Source organism: Sus scrofa, chromosome 17 (assembly GCF_054392235.1).
Source record: "Sus scrofa isolate SSC_HxYL_T2T_F1_AM1 chromosome 17, Sscrofa_HxYL_maternal_Yorkshire_Landrace_v2.0, whole genome shotgun sequence".
NCBI lineage: Eukaryota > Metazoa > Chordata > Mammalia > Artiodactyla > Suidae > Sus > Sus scrofa.
Genome location: NC_139399.1, coordinates 54,738,936 through 54,756,523, shown reverse-complemented (window position 1 = coordinate 54,756,523; position 17,588 = coordinate 54,738,936). Strand labels below are relative to the sequence as shown.

General features: G+C 47.7%; 1 protein-coding gene across 9 annotated transcripts in view; it reads right to left on the bottom strand.

Moving 5' to 3' along the window:
* Positions 1-325: 325 nt before the first annotated feature.
* Positions 326-17,588, bottom strand: part of PKIG (cAMP-dependent protein kinase inhibitor gamma) — a 119,218-nt gene continuing 101,955 nt past the window's right edge. For 8 of the 9 annotated variants that reach the window (XM_085002862.1, XM_085002859.1, XM_085002860.1 and 5 more), the window contains 2 exons: positions 3,702-3,875; positions 326-1,042 (listed from right to left, as the gene is read on the bottom strand). In XM_085002862.1, coding sequence (XP_084858988.1) covers positions 963-1,042; positions 3,702-3,852 — 231 coding nt within the window. In that variant the 5' untranslated portion in view covers positions 3,853-3,875 and the 3' untranslated portion in view covers positions 326-962. 9 annotated transcript variants of the gene reach the window in all.

Below are 17,588 nucleotides of genomic sequence, written 5' to 3'. Positions count from 1 at the left end.
CCCTCTAGAAGAATCCAGGCTTCTCTTGAAGAGTTACCTACCTGAAAGCTCCCCGAACTCTTAGCTGCCCTCTGCTGTAGGTCCTACAAGGAAAATCTTCCTTTTGGGTTCCCGAAGCTGTGGCCTGGGGTGACAGAGGGTGATGTGGAAGATGATTCATCAGCTCCCGGGCCGAGGAGGGGTGCCGGCCTCTGCGGAACCTCGGCATCTTCACAGGCACTTCGTTCTGTGGGCGCCCTGGGTGGCGATGGGTCCCAGCTAACTGGGGAAACAAGGCCCAGGCCTGCTCTTGCGAGTTAAAGGGGAAATGATCCTCTTAAGCCAGTCACACAAATCATCTGCATTTATTTCCTGGGTCCTAGGTGTCATTTGTCTGGGTAGAAAGGGCAAACAGCTAATCAGATAGTTTTGAGCACAAAATCCCTTCCCTAAAAAATGGATCTGTGAAGCTCCATGAGGGAACCTCAGAGCTGCATAGACGGTCGAAGAGTTTAGCTTACAATGGTTTCCAAAAAAAGGTAAATTGTCAGCTCCCTCCCTCTCTGCTGAGAAAAGGTTTAAAGTTTTTAAAAAGTTTAAAAGTGCTTTTTAGAAAAGGGGTAAGAAGGTCTTGACACAGAAGGCCAGGGATGGAAAGGACGGGGCAGAACCAGGACGTGGTCCCTGCCCAGACCGCTGCCCCAGGCGGGCAGGACCCAGCCGCTGAGTCCCAGCGCCCGCTGGATAAACACCATCCTGTGCGTAGAGTGTCTGGACGTGCACCCGGCGCGGTGAGGAGGTGGGAGCGGGGAGCCTGGGGGTGTGGACAGGGCCTTCCCCTGGTGGGGCCGGAGCCTCCAGGGCCTGCCTTTCAGTCGGGCCTGGCTTGCCTGGCACACTCTGCTCAGAGGACAGGCTGCCCGGCCAGTCCGGGGCTCCCGTCCACAGCGCGTCTCTTCCAGCCGCCTCAGGCAAGGCCACGTTCAGGAGGAGGTGGTCCCATCGCTGCTCTGGGGCTGGTTGCTTGCTTCTTTGTCTGGGGTGCCCCCCTCCGCCTGTCCTTCTGCAGAGGAGAGAGGAAGGAGCACATACACTAACTTAATGCATAGAATGGGAGCTAGAAGGGCCCGGCCACAGTGCTAACGGTGCAGAACGGGGGCTGGTTGCGGGGGGGGGGGGGTGGCCAAAGGGAAGGTGAGCCTGGTCTATACATGCTAATTTCTACAAAGGAAATGCGTGCGCTGTCACCCGTACAGTGCAAGTCAAAGGTCAGAACTTCGGCTGGATGCTAAAAGCATCAGGCCCAGGGCTGTGGAGGCTCAGAACCATGGTGTGGGCTCCTCAGGGGAAGAGGGCGGTGTTCAGTCCCCGCGTGTAACGGGGGCTCAGCAAGGGGTCGTTGTGGGTCAGAAAAGGGTCTCAGATGAGGCCAGCTCAGGAGCACAGGAGTGGCCTGTGGCTGTTGCGCTGTGCTGTGTTCCTCCCCAAACCACCCCCACCTCCCTCTAAGGCTCTGTCTCTGCCCTTCCCGTGACCAAGGAGAAACGACCCTGTGTCAGCTGCAGCCGGGCAAGAACTTGCCGTGCAGTCTGCACAGCAGCCTGGAAGCAAGATGAGGGCCATGTTATGAAACGGAGGAGAAAAGTGAGGCTCAGGGAAGTCGAACTGAGTTCCTCAGAGTCAAGTGGCGGAGGGAGCCAGGGTCCCTTCCATGAACTAGAACCCTGCCACTAAAAGAGTGCGCTCTAGGGTTGGTAAAGACCTGACACGCTGCAGCCTCAATCTGCCCTCACAGCTGGCCTTGGAAGGGGTGCCAGGCAAGCAGGCAGAACTTGGACACCCCACCCCCCCACCTCCTATCCTGGGGCGGTGCCTGGAGCGAAGGTGCGGGCACAGAGGGTCCTTCCAGCCCACCAGAAGCCTGGCCAAGCAGACTGTACTTGGGCACATTTCCCAGCTGGTGATGCCTCAGCTGGACATCAGCCCTAGACAGCAGGAACATTGTTAGACGTCCCCGTCACTGCTGCGCCGCCGTTTCCTTGCTGGGGGACCTCGACTCTCTGAGCCTCTGCTTCCTGATCTAGGAAGTGAGGGTAGAGACAGGACACCTCTGCCCCTCTGTGGTCACCTGGCAGGTGGGAACAGCTCAGCCAGGGCTAAGGCTCCCTCTCTGCCAGTGCCAGCTCCGCCCTGGCCCAGTGACAAGGTCCCCAAGCACTTTCCTCGCCACCCGGCACCCTGGGGCCTCCCTCAGGGTCGCTTTCAGAGCAGGATTTGGAAACTTACCCAGTCACATCCCTTCATGGCCTGCTGCCTGTTTACGTCTCATTACTCTGCCAAGTAAAGAGATATCCGTGCTCCCCACGGGAGGAGGTATCGGGGATGGCAAAGGTTTACATACGTGACTTGGGGAGGCTCCTCCCTGCCTTGGCAGTGCCTCAGTCTCCCGGGAGCTTTAAGCAAAGAGATGCTCCGGGGCCTGGAGGAGCAGAATCTGCATTCTCCACGTTCCCACTCCCTGGGTGAGGCCGCTGGACTGGACGCAGCTGCCCCCAGGGCCTGCTGCAAGCTCCTCAGCCAGTCGCTCTGGCCTGTGCACCCCCACAGGTGTTTCAGTGCATCCGCAGTGAGCACTGCTCCTTGCTCAGGGCCCCTTTTTAACTGTCCCTGTCACCCTGGTGGGCTGACACCAGGACAGCCTCAGGGACCTGGACTTGGACGGGGGAGCAGGTACTAGAGAGCTGGATGGGTGGCTGAGTGGCTACAGCAAGGTTAAGGGAGACAGAAAACAGTCTCCTAGAGCAGACACAGAAGCCCTGGCAGTGGGCCTGGCCTAGCAGCTGGACATGCCAGGCCGGGAACAGCCACTGACTAGGCACCTCCACCACATGCCAGACGCCACCAGGCACCGAAGGCCCAGGATGTGGACCTGGAGGAGGGGCCCTGTGCTAAGTGGGGTCGAGGAGGCGGCTGGGAAAGAGGCGCCTTCCCAGCCAGTGAGGGGGATGCGGCCAGAGGCTTCTCAGCAGGGCAGTCTTGGTCTCTAAGAAAGAGGGAAAAGCGAGCCAGGCAGGGCAGCAAGAGTCTGAGGGGGGAGCAGGGACTTCCAGGAAGCAGGAGTCCTCTCCTCAGGCTGGGTCAGAGGCCAGAGGTGAGCAGGCTGAGACCTGGGGAGGCTCCCGGGCCACATGACAAGGGAGGGCTGACCGAGGCCTCCCAGGGAGGGTGGAGTGGGGGGTGTGCGGCAGGGGGGTGGTTCCAGCAGAGGGGACCATGAGATAAAGCCATTGGAAGGGCACGGGCTTCTCAGTGCGAGGCGCCGGGGGCTAGAAGGGCAGAAGCATGACGGGACCGGACAGTTTAAATGAACCCCGCTGGCAGCTGTCTGGCAGAAGGCTGGGGCAGAGACTGTGGGGGACGGTCGTGCAAGTGGCCTGAGCCAGGCACTGGCTGTGGGGATGGAGAGCGCGGAGGGTCTGGGGAGGAGTCTTGGAGAACGGACAGGACCTGTGGATACGCTGGGGAGCCTGGCCAGAGGGTCCTCAGGGCCTGAGAGGCTGGCACCCTCCAGCCCAGGGCCTGGCTTGGCTCAGGCACTGACCCTGGGACCAGGGCCCAACTTTCTCTGAGAAAGAAGGGGCAGTTTAGGACTTGGAGGCCAGCCCTGGAGCCCAGGAGAGGGTCTCTCACACCAGGAGGGCCTGAAGACCGTGGGTGCTCACCTGCCCCCTCGAGGGCCAGCTCGCCCATGTCACCAGCCAGCTTCCGCACGCTCACGGCCTCGGAGTCTCCCTGGATGTCAGGAACGGCGTTCCGACGGCCCGTCCGGTCACAGGAGATGAAGTCCGAGTAGGAGGACTCGACCTCCATCATGCCCGTCGCATCGCGCTGCAGGCCTGTGGGGACAAAGGCAGGGCAGAGGTGAAGCCAGGTGCATCCTGCACAGAAGACTCAGCCCGGGGCCCCAGCACTGCCTTTTCACAAAATGAGAGTTATCGCCTTGATCACTGAAGACAAAACAAACTACAAAGAACAGAATCAGTCAACTGTAATTTCACACCCCAACCCCCACCAGCATGCTAAAGGACATCTTCTGGCTCCTCAGTAAAGTCAGTGGTAAACCCTCGACATGGGTGTATCAGTATCAGGTACCAGGAGGGGAGAGGTGCCACAGCTGCAGTGACAAACAAGCCAGTCATGGTCCCTGCCCTCAGGGAGGTTCTAGTCTGCCAGGTGAGTGAGGGTCATTACCTAATACCTACATCAGGGCTTCTAGGAAGAAGGCAGGATGCTGGAGTGACTACCAGGGCCTGACCGAGGGTGTGTGTGTGTGTGTGTGTGTGTGTGTGTGTGTGTGTGTGTGTGTGTCTGTGTGTGTGTGTGGACTTTTAGCTGAGATCCAAAGAGGAATAGGCACAGTCTAGACAAGGAGGGAAGAACAGAGCAGGTGTGAAGGCTCTCAGATGTGAGGTGGGGGGATGGAAGAACTGGAAGAGCAGTGGGCTGGTGGGGGTGGGGGGGGTGTGGAGAACCAAGACCCCAAGGATGCTGCTGAGCTAGTAGGGGCTGATCACATCTGTGGCTTGGTCCCTGATGGGTTTGGGCTCCTGAATGATCAGATCAGAATTTTCGAAGATGACCCTGGCACTTGGGATGAGAAGTCCTGGAAAGGGGCCAGTTAGGGGGCCCCTGTACCAATTCAGGTGGGACAGGACAGTGGGTGGAAGAAAGAGGTGAGGATGGGCAGACGGGCTCTAGATGTTATCCGGAGGATGAATCAACAGGACCTGGTGCCTGGCTGATGGGGCAGTGAGCTTTCTGGCATAAGTAAGGAGGTGGACAGAAGTGTCATTTGTGAGATGGGGAGTGAAGGTGGGTGGGGATTACGAGCTCTGTTTGGCCACGTGCGCCATGGCTGTGAGCTCTCCAAGGGGAGAGGGAACGAGGGGGCTGGAGCGCCCAAGAGAGACAGGGGAAGGGATGGAGAGGAAGGACAGGAAGGAGTTATTGCTGCAGAGATGGAGGTTAACACACCGCTGGCTGACTTTCCAGCCAGGGAGAGAACAGAGACCCACGTATATAAAGAAGAGCCATGTACATGTAAAAAAGGATCTGGAGATCATGCTATGCCCTGTATTAAAGCTGACTGCTTGAGACACCCTAGAACGTGTCATTATGGTCTTGATGATTTTCATACGTATGTACTTGGATGCACCATGAGTTATCTGATAAGCCCCTAGAAGTGAACATGGAGATACCTTCCCATTTCCTCCCATTGCAGACACACTAGGTCTTTATGTAAATATCTGTTCCTGTGTCTAGTTACTTCCTTTTATTCCTAGAAGCAGAATTACTAAGCTAAAGGGAAGGGTGAAATAAGACGCATGTTTTGACACATTGCCAAGTTACCTTCCTGAATGCCATTAGGGGTATTTATAACAACTTAAAAAAATGAGGAAATGAAACTTACAAGTCCAGTATTCCCACCCGCAGCCCGTGAGACTGTCCATTTATCTGCACCCTTGTCAACAATGGGTATTGCTCATATATATATAGCTTATATATATATATACACACACACACACACACACACACACACACACACACATAGCTAAAAGTCTCATCTGCTAAGAGGATACAACTATTTCCCTTTGAGCACCTATGGTTTTCTGAAAGCAAGCAAATCACACAGTCAGGACATGGACTCTGGCTAATTGGGTAAGCCCTGAGTTAGGAAGCTGGTGGGGGGCAGGTGGAGGCAAATGCCAATGCTCTCTATAGTGTTAGGGTGTTTACTGCACATGGTCAAGGATAGGGAAGCTCCCAAATGTCCCTCAAAAGACTAGGCATTACATGAATTATAAAGTATTCATCAAAAAAAAAAAAACACAAAAAAACCCTGCACCAAATGGACCTGTACTTGGCATGGCAAAGTGTCTGAGATAAACTGTTAACTGAAAAGCGCAGGTTGCAAAACAACACCTTAAAGAAAATCCAGTTTCTATGAGAAAAGACAGCGGATACCAAACAAAACAAAACAAAAAACTCCCCAAAAACAACCTTCCCAAACGTGGTAACTCGTGACTTAGGGGAACCTTCACTTCTAAGACTATGTGTTTATAATGGCAGGAGTTTTTATAAGCCCAGGTTATTGCGCAACACTTTCAGAAAGTAACTGACATTGGCAGAAAGTGCCCAGGGTGGGGCTCAGTAAGTGCTGTGTGTGTGTGTGTGTGAGAGAGAGAGAAAGAGAGAGAGGGAGCGGGGGAGAGAAAAGGGGCTGGCCAGTACGGAGGGCTGGACCCACATCACCCCCACAACACGTAGCTCAGAGGAGACACCTGTAAGAATACATTAGGGGCACTCAAAGATCAGACGGGGAGACAGGGAGGTGTCCTGTAGTAGAAAGAGAAAAAAGAACATGAGCCATGATCTTGAGCTATGAACCTGGCTGTACCACCAGATCTTGAGCAAAACTGCCCCTTCTCTGAGCCTCCATGACCCCTTCCGTAAAAGAGAGTAAAGGCAGGGCCAGACTTCCGTCTAAGGCAACCCCTACCAGCTCCAGCAGAGGGTGCACCCCGCCTATTTTCTAAGCTGTCTTGAGAGAATGAAGTTGCCCTAGTTGTGCTTTGGCTCCTTCTCAGCAATAAAACACAACACAACAAAACACCCCCTCCCCCCCAACCCTCTGACATCCCCGGGTGGTGGTTCTGTAGGTCCCAGAACTTTCACATCTACTCTCTCCCTCTGGGGAAACTGCTCAAAGCTTCAGAACAGGAGAGTGTCCAGCTGCAGTAACAGTAATGACACCGGATACAAATTACAGTGACAGTTCTAACAATAACAATAACAGTAAACAACATTTACTACTTTATGTTTCCACATCTCGCTTAGTAAACTGCCACAGAGGCCTCTGAGGTCAGGGCGGTGACTTTACAACCATGACTTAGGAAAGTCTCCGGTGGACCCGTACCTGCCGATGGGAAGGACGGACCCTGGCAGGTCACACCAGCTCCCGAGCCCCGTCTCCTCAGCCCTCTTCCTCCAACTGGAGTGTTGGGCCCACAAGAATGGGTATTTCTGTCTGGATTTTCACCAGGCTAGACTGAAGGCCTAATCCTGGCAAAGTAAATCTCAGACAGGCATTTGTTGAGCACATTAAATCTGAGTCCGTCTGTCTACCTACCTTCCCAGCATCTCTCTTCCCCTATCTGTGGAATGACAGAGTGACTCCTCAGGACCGGTGGGAAAGGCCTCTGTCCGCCGCAGGCGGCTGTGCTGAGGTTCCAGTCCCGGATCTCCAGCATCGCCACTGTGGGATGGATGGAGTTACGGGTTCCATCTACAAGGCCAGCCTCCTGCTGGAACAGACACCCTGGGGCTTTGGCTCCTGCCCCTGCCCAGCTGACTTTCCTGCCTTGGAAAGGGAAGGGTGCTGGGCTCAAGACCCAATCCTGGAAACCCCTAACTGAGGCCAGCGCGCTCCGGCTGCCACCCCCATCCCCCAGGGAAAGGCCATTCCAAAGATGGGTCTGGGGTTTGTGGGCCTGGGGAGCTCGCTGACACCTGCAGCGCAAGCACACAATCTCATTTTTCTTCAACATTCATATTCTCCCCTCACGCTCTGCTCTTAAGAGTCAACAACAAGTGGAGGAAGGAAAGAATCCTTAGAGTTGGAAACTGCATCAGAAAATGATCCTTCCAGACAATGAAGTGCCAGGACCTCTCTGAGGGGGAACTTGACAAGACGCATCAAGAAACCCCAACTTGGAGTTCCCGTCGTGGCACAGTGGTTAACGAATCCGACTAGAAACCATGAGGTTGCGGGTTCGATCCCTGTCCTCGCTCAGTGGGTTAAGGATCCAGCGTTGCCATGAGCTGTGGTGTAGGTTGCAGATGCGGCTTGGATCCCGCGTTGCTGTGGCTCTGGCGTAGGCCGGTGGCTATAGCTCCGATTGGACCCCTAGCCTGGGAACCTCCATACGCCGCGAGAGCGGCCCAAGAAATGACAAAAAAACAAAAAAAAGAAACCTCAACTTTTTTCATGTCTTCAAGCAAGCCACTAAGTCGGCTTATAATACTTTATTCTAAGAAAGTAATCCACGTTGTGCATGAGGATAAACGTTCAGAGATGTTCATCACAGTGTTACTTATAATAGTCAAAGAACTAAATACCCCAAAATGAGCTCCTTAAGGACACGTCAAATGTCTCAAATGGACAACAGAGAAATATACACATATTTATATACAAATGAAGTACCATTCGGGTATTGTGGTGAATTTTTTAAGAGACAAGGGGAAATGTTCACACAGACTGTTAAATGAAGAATTCCAACGACATAATCACAAATTGATATTCAAATTAGAAATGATTTATTTTTTACAGTGAAAAGCATTCACTTTAAATTATTTCAATTTTGAATATGTGTGCATATGGTATGAAATTCAAAAGGTACAGAAGGGGAATTTCTGCTGTGGCACAACAGGATCAGTCTCTGCAGTGCCAGAGTGCAGGTTCAATCCCTAGCCTGGCAAAGTGGGTTAAAGGACACAGCATTGCTGCGGCTGTGGCTTAGGTCACAACTGCAGCTCAGATCTGATTCCTGACCCGGGAACTCTGTATGCTTCAGGATGGCCAAAAAAAAGGTACAAAAGGAAGATGAGTAAGAGCTTAGTGGCCCCCTGGACGCAGACACCTTCCCCAAGGCAAGCACTTTCTTGTCTTTCCAAGACAGTCCAGACAACATACACATTCTCTCCTGCCCTCTCTCCCTTCCTTTTGCTTTTATTTAAAACAAAAAGTTGTTTTCCATCTTGCTTTTTTTCATTTCAGATACATCCTGGAAATAATTCCAGATCACACTGAAGCCATCACAGCACTGATTATATAAAAACCCCTAGAAACAAACTCAAACTCCTTATATGACAAGGTAAATTTTTTTTAAGTTTTTATTTTTATTTTTTTAGGGCAATCTTTTTTTTTTTTAATTGGCTGCATTCTATTTCTGGTCTCACTTGTGTAGACTGAGTTATTTCTCGACTGATGAACATCAGGGGGTTTCCATAAACATAGAACTGCCACACTAAAGGATAGGTGAATTTTTAAAAATTCAACAGTTTTCTTCCCCCCTAATCTGAAAGATATAGACAGTACCTGGCTTTTTCAGCTTGTACTGCTCCTGCTGTGAAACTGAGCATGTTTCCATGTATATTTATTTCCTTCTCTGTGCAATGTTTTTGTTTGTTTTGGCTACTGTGTGCAGTGGCTTGATGTGGGAATCTCAGTTCCCAGATCAGGCACTGAACCTGCGCTGCAGCAGCGAAAGCGCCAGATCTTAACCACTAGATCACCTGGGAATGCCCTCTGTGCAATGTTTATTCAAAGTCTTGTGTCCATTTTTCTATTAGATTATAGCGCTTTTTCGTATCGATTTGTAGGCATTCTTTATACGTTAAGACAATCAGTCTTTTGTCTTAAGAGGCATTGCTAGTGGTTTTTTTGTTTTGTTTTGGGGTTTTTTTTTTTGTCTTTTCAGGGCCGCACCCTTGGCATATGGAGGTTACCAGGTTAGGGGTCTAATTGAAGCCGTAGCCACCGGTCTATACCACAGCCACAGCAATGCCAGATCCGAGCCACACCTGTGACCTACACCACAGCTCACGACAATGCTGGATCCTTAACCCACTGAGTAAGGCCAGGGATAGAATCTGTGTCCTCATGGGTGCTAGTCAGATTCATTTCCACTGAGCCATGACGGGAACTCCTATAAGTATTTTTTAACATGTTATTTGTTCTCTGACTTTGTTTTTGACATTTTTCCTCATGCACACTATTTTTTTTTTTCCTATTCATGTAGTTAAACTGATCCATATCTTATTTTATGTTTGCTGCGTTCTGGATCATACTTAGAAATATGTTCCCCACCCTGAGATTGGTAAAGAATTCTCCCTTGTTCATTTCTGGTACTTTCATGGTTTTATTCTTCACATTTAAATCTTTGGTTGATCTGGAATTTATCTGCTATGAGGTATGCGTTAGATATCACCTAAATTAATTTTTCCCACTTATATCAGAACCATTTGTACCTAGAGAAAACCCTACTTCAAAAAGATACACGCACCCCAATGTTAACTGCAGCACTATTTATAATAACCAAGAAAACGGAAGCAACCTAAATGTCCACTGGCAGATGAAGGGGTAAGGAATATATGGTACATATATACAATGGAATATTACTCAGCTATAAAAAAGAATGAAATAATGCCATTAGCAGCAACATGGATGGACCTAGAGATTATCACACTATGCAAAATAAGTCAGAAAGAGTAAAACAAACATAATTTTATATCACTTATATGTGAAATCTAAAAAAATCATGCAAAGGAATTTATTTACAAAATATAAAAGACCCACAGACTTCAAAATCAAAATATGGAAAAGGATCCGGAGAGGAGTGATCAAGATGGTGTAGGAGTTAAGACAGGGTGCTCACCTTCTCCCACAAATACATTAAAAAAAAAAAAACAAAAAAAACAAAACCATCCACATGTAGAACGATTTCCACAGAACATCTGCTGAATGCTGGCAGAAGACCTTAAACCTCCAAAAAGGGCAAGAAACCCTCCACATAACCAGGTAGGAAAAGAAAAGGAAAAAGAGAAGAGAAAGAGAAAGGAATCAGGATGGGACTTGCACTGCTGAGAGGAGCTGTGAAAGAGGAAAGGAACCCATACCCTGGGAAGCCACCTAACCAATGGGGAGAACAGCTGAGAAGGAGGGACGTCAAAGCCTCAGAGAAAAGTGCAGCATCTGGACTGAGGAGAGCAAAACGGAGAGAGCGCCACACAGACCACTGGTACCACCGCCTGGGACACAACAGCCTGAGATGCTCGGAAGGGGGCTGGGCACTGAGACTCAGGCTCTGGAGGTCAGTTCCAGGGAGAGGACGATGGTTGGCTGTGTGGGAGCGGTGTGCTAAGGACTGGGAAGTGGAGCGCCACAGCCAAGGAAATCCAGGAGGAGGTAAATCAAGGAAATCATGTAGGAGAAGCAAGACACCACTGCTGGGGATGGCAAGAGGAAGCTGGGCCGCCGCCATACGAATATCTTTCACTGCACACGTGTGGACTCTCAGAGCGAGGGGTTATGGGAGATAGGCCCCTCTTGCCTGGGCTATGGGAGGCGGTAACTCCTGCATGGGCTAAGCTTGATGGGGCACCTCTTGCATGGTCTACAGGTGACTGGGGCAAACCACCACAGTCACCTCAGACTCCAGGTGGCTGTGCACTGGCACCACCAGGGGTCGGTGAACAGGCAGCACCTGTGGCCCCAGTCACCTCAGAGATTGGCACAGAGGAGGACACTGCAACTGAGCAACACCCGTTGTGCTCTCACTCCCCTGGGAATGCACATACCTTACCAGTGCCACTGCCAAACACCCTGGGCACTGCCACACCTGCCTGAGGGTCATTGACACTTCCCAGGCACCTACAACTAGGAGTAGCCTGTGCCACCTTCCTGTGGGTCCTTGCCACTGTCAAAGGCCCAACAACCAGGCACTGGCTACTAGCTCTGCCCACTGCCTCCATCTCCACAGAAGAATGTGCAGCACCCCATCAAGGAGATAACAGCCTGCACACACTGAGGAAAGAGGCAGCAAGCACCCAAACCAAAAGCAGCACTCATGCCAAAAATCAATAGTAAGCCCTCACAAAAAACTCAGGGGTGCTCTCACCTATAAACAGCCTTCCAAGACAACAGTAGTTGTTTTCCCTAAACTCACAGAACAAGAAAAATATGAGCAAAAATGATGAAGCTCATGAACCATTCCCAGTTAAAAGAACTGGAGAATTCACCTGGAGGAGCAAACAATGAAATAGACCTCTGCAGTCTAACAGACCCCAAGTTTGAAAAGGAGACAGTGAAAATACCGAGGGAACTAAGAGTAAATATGAAGGAATTAAGAGAGGATATGAACAGTAATGCAGATTACTTTGGAAAGGAACTAGAAAATATAAGGACGAGCCAAGAAAAATTAGAAAATTCACTTGCAGAGATGTAAGCTGAGTTAAAGGCACTGAAGAGCAGAATGAATAATGCAGAGGAACGAATTAGTGACTTGAAAGACAGAATAATGAAAATCACCCAATAAGGACAGCAGACAGAAAACCAAATGAAAAAACACGAGAAAGCAATATGAGAGATCTATGGGATAACATAAAGCAGGCCAATCTATGCATAATAGGGATTCTAGAAGTAGAAGAAAAAAGGGAAATGAAAATACATTTGAAGGGGAGTTCCCACTGTGGCTCAGCAGTTTATGAACCTGACTAGTATCCATGAGGATGTGGGTTTGATCCCTGACCTCGCTCAGTGGATTAAGGATCCAGCACTGCTGTGAGTTGTGGTATAGGTTGCAGACACAGCTCGGATCCTGCACTACTATGGCTGTGGTGTAGGCCGGTGGCTACAGCTCCGATTGGACCTCTAGCCTGGGAATCTCCATGTGCCGTGGATGCGGCCCTAAAAAAAGCAAAAAAAAGAGAGAGAGAGAGAGAGAGATGATAATGAAAACACAACCATTCAAAATCTATGGGATGCTGCAAAAGAAGTTCATAGTAATACAGGTCTTCCTCAAAAAAGAAAAATCTCACATCAACAACTTAACCTACCACCTAAAAGAATTAGAAAAAGAGGAACAAACAAAACCTGAAGTCAGCAGAAAGAAGGAAATCATAACGATCAGAGAGGAAATCAATAAAAGAGAGATTCAAAAAACAATAGAAAAGATCAATAAAACCAAGAGCTGATTCTTTGAAAGCATGAACAAAATTGACAAGTCTCTGGCCAGACTCACCAAGAAGAGGGGAGAAAGAACTCAAATAAACAAAATGAGAAATGAAAAGGGAGACATCTCAACAGATACTGAAGAAATACAAAAAACATAAAAGAATACTAGGAACAATTACATGCTAACAAATTTGACAACCTAGAAGAAATGAACAACCTTCTAGAGATATACAGCCCACCAAAACTGAATCAAGAAGACAAAGATCAATTGAACAGACCACTCACTAGAAATGAAATTGAATATGTAATTAAAAAAAAAAAAAAACAACTCCCTACAAACAAAAGGCCAAGACCAGAATTTACTTCACAGGCAAATTCTACCAAACATACAAAGACATCCTTCCTAAACTTTTCCAAAAGGCTGAAGAAAAAGGAATAATCCCAAAGACATTTTATGAAGCCACCATCACCCTAATACCAAAACCAAAGATACTACCAAAAAAAGAAAACTATAGGCCAATATCTCAACAAAATTATAGGCCAAAATTGTCAACAAAATTGTAGCCAGGAGTTCCCGTCGTGGCACAGTGGTTAACCATGAGGTTGCGAGTTCCATCCCTGGCCTTGCTCAGTGGGTTAAGGATCCGGCGTTACTGTGAGCGGTGGTGTAGGTTGCAGACGCAGCTTGGATCCCACGTTGCTATGGCTCTGGTGTAGGCTGGCGGCTACAGCTCCGATTAGACTCCTAGCCTGGGAACTCCATATGCCGTGGGAGTGGCCCTAGAAAAGGCAAAAAAAAAAAAAAAAAAAAAAAAAGTAGCCAATTGAGTCCAACAACACAAAAAACATCATACACCACGACCAAGTGGGATTCATCCCAAGTTCACAAGGATGGTTCAACATATGCAAATCAATGTAAGGCACAACATTAATAAAGGAAAGCCAAAAACCACATGATCCATCTCAATGGATATAGAAAAAGCATTTGACAAAATCCAACATCCATTCATGATAAAAACTCTTACCAAAGTGGGTATAAAGGGAACATACATTAACATCATAAAAGCCATTTATGACAAACCCACAGTCAATATAATATTCAATGGAGAAGAGCTGAAAGCCTTCCCACTAAAATCTGGAACAAGACAAGAATGCCCACTCTCACTTTTATTCAACATAGTATTGGAAGTCCTAGCCACAACAATCAGACAAACAAAAGAAATAAAAGGTATCCAAATTGCAAGAGAAGAGGTAAAATTTTCACTGTATGCAGATGACATGATACCATAAGAAGAAAACCCTAAGGACGCCACACAAAACTACTCGAGCTGATCAATGAATTTAGCAATGTAGCAGAATACGAGATCAACATTCGGAAATCTGTGTACTAACAATGAAATATTAGAAAAGGAATATGAGATTAACATTCAGAAATTCTGTATACTAACAGTGAAATATTAGAAAAGGAATATAAAAACACAATACATTTTAAAATGGCACCCCCCAAAATTAAACACCTAGAAATACACCTGACCAAGGAGGTGAAAGACTTATATGCTGAGAACTATAAAACATTAATCAAGGAAATTAAAGAGGATTCAAAGAGATGGAAAGATATTCCATGCTCCTGGGTTGCAATATGAATATTGTTAAAATGGCCATACTACCCAAAGCAATCTGCAGATTCAGTGCAATCCCTATCAAATTACCCATGACATTTTTCACAGAACTAGAACAAACAATCCAAAAATTTATATGGAACCATAAAAGACCCAGAATTGCCAAAGCAATCCTGAGGAACAAAAACCAAGCAAGAGGCATAACTCTTCCAGACTTCAGGCAATATTACAAAGGTGCAGTAATCAAGACAGTGTGGTACTGGCACCATAACAGACATATAGACCAAAGGAACAGAACAGAGAACCCAGAAATAACCCCAGACACCTACCATCAATTAATTTTTGACAAGGGAGCCAAGAATATAAAACGGGAAAAAGTCTTCTCAGCAAGTGGTGCTGGGAAAACTGCACAGCTGCATGTAAATCAATGAAACTAGAACAAACCCTTATTCCACACACAAAAATAAACTCCATATGGCTTAAAGACTTACACGTAAGACAAGACACCATCAAACTCCTAGAAGAAAACACAGGCAAAACATTCTCTGACATCAACCTTACAAATGTTTTCTCAGGTCAGTTACCCAAGGCAACAGAAATAAAAGCAAAAATAAACCAATGGGACCTAATTAAACTGACAAGCTTTTGCACAGCAAAGGAAACCATTAAAAAAAAAAAAAAGACAACTTACAGAATGGGAGAAAACCGTTTCAAATGATGCAACTGAAAAGGGTTTAATCTCTAAAATAGGCAAAGAACTTATACAACTCAACAGCAAGAAAGCCAACAACCCAATGAAAAAATGGGCAAAAGACCTGAACAGACATTTCCCCAAAGAAGACATACAGATAGCCAACAGGCACATGAAAAAATGTTCAACATCACTGATTATTAGAGAAATGCAAATCAAAACTACCATGAGGTACCACCTCACACCAGTCAGAATGGCCATCATTAATAAGTCCACAAATAAACACATGCTGGAGAAGGTGTGGTGAAAAGGGAACCCTCCTGCACTGTTGGTGGGAATGTAAATTGGTAAAACCACAATGGAAAACAGTATGGAGGTGGAAAACTAAATACAGAATTACCATATGATCCAGCAATCCCACTCTTGGGCATATATTCGGACAAAACTTTCCTTGAAAAAGATACATGTACCCCCTTCGTTCACTGCAGCACTATTTACAATAGCTAAGACATGGAAACAACCTAAATGTCCATCAACAGATGAATGGATTAAGAAGATGTGGTACATATACACAATGGAATACTACTCTGCCATAAAAAAGAAATGATGCCATTTGCAGCAATACAGATTCAACTAGAGACTCTCATACTAACTGAAATAAGTCAGAAAGAGAAAGATAAATACCATATGATATCAGTTATATCTGGAATCAATATATGGCACAAATAAGCCTATCTACAGAAAAGATACAAACTCGTGGACTTGGAGAACAGACTTGTGGTTGCCGAGAGGGGGAGGGAGTGGGAGGGATGGTGAGTGTGGGGTTAGCAGATGCAAACTATTGCATTTGGAGTGGATAAGCAATGAGACCCTGCTGTAGAGCACAGAGAATTACATCTAATCACTTGGTATGGAACATGATGGAGGATAATGTGAGAAAAAGAATGTATATTTGTATAACTGGATCACTCTGTTGTATAGCAGATACTGACAGAACACTATAAATCAACTATAATAAAAATTAAAAAAACCCAAACATATGATTACCAAAGGGGAAGGTGGCGGGGGGATGGATGGATTGGGGGTTTAGGACTGGTCCATGCACACTACTTTGCACAGAATGAAGTGTCATCGGGGACCTGCTGTATAGCTCAAGGAACTCAACTCAATGTTCTGAGATAACTTACATGGGAAAAGAATCTGGAAGAATGGGATATGTGTTTATGTATAACTGAGTCACTTCGTTGTACAGCATAAATGATCACAACATTGTAAACCAACTGCATTTTAATAAAACTTAAAAAAAAACCCCAAACGGAGTTCCCATTGTGGCTCAGTGGTACTGAATCCAACTAGGATCCATGAGGATGTGGGTTCGATCCCTGGCCTTGCCCAGTGGGTTAAGGATCTGGCGTTGCTGTGGCTCTGGTGTAGGCCAGCAGCTGTAGCTACGATTCGACCCCTAGCCTGGGAACTTTCATATGCTGCCGGTGAGGCCCTAAAAAGATTAAACAAACAAACGAACAAACTAAAAAGGCTCCCTGAGCTTATCAAGACAAGCCTTTCATTAATAGCTAGGGAGACTGAGCTTCAGAAAGGGAAAGCAACTTGCCCAAATTTCTTCATCCAGGAGTCCAAGCTCCTGGTTCAGAGCTCTTTCTGCCACACCTTGCTGTACTCGCTGGAGTCCCCAGTGACATGACAAACCTGAGGGGCCGTAGGGTTGGCAGAAGGCATCTAGTGCTGGCGTGCAGCCTGGCGTCCCTGTTTACTAGCTCCGACACCTTTGACGACTCCATTTTTCTGGATCCCAATTTTCTCTTTAGCAACACGGGGATAACAATAAGACCTCCTGCTCGGGGGGCTATCATGAGATCAATGGGACAACGTGTGCATAAAGAGTCTCCTCAGATACACGGAAGGTAAGAGGCATGCAGATCATCAGTCATTACTACGGTCCATTCTCACGGGGGGACTTAGCAGCAAAACTGTTCTCTCAGGAGTTCCCGTCGTGGCGCGGTGGTGAACGAATCCGACTAGGAACCATGAGGTGGCGGGTTCCATCCCTGGCCTTGCTCAGTGGGTTAAGGATCCGGAGGTGCCTTGAGCTGTGGTGTAGCTCGCAGACGAGGCTCGGATCCCGCATTGCTGTGGCTGTGGCTGGCGGCAACAGCTCCAATTAGACCCCTAGCCTGGGAACCTCCATATGCCGCAGAAGCGGCCCGAGAAAAGGCAAAAAGACAAAAAAAAACTGTCCTCTGACATTTTCTCCCAACTTCTTTGTTTTTACTCTCTGTTTAGTGCTGCGTAAAGGCCAAAACTTACACTTCCTTTTGTGTTTTATGGTGCTGAGTGAATATAAGTTCCACAAAGTGGTGCCCTGGCTGACATGTGTACCACTATATCTGAAAGACCTAGCACAGAGTTGAGAAGCTCAATGAATATTTAATGAATGAGTGAATAATAGAAGATGGCCTAGATTCCAGGCTAGAGCAAAGCCTGTGCT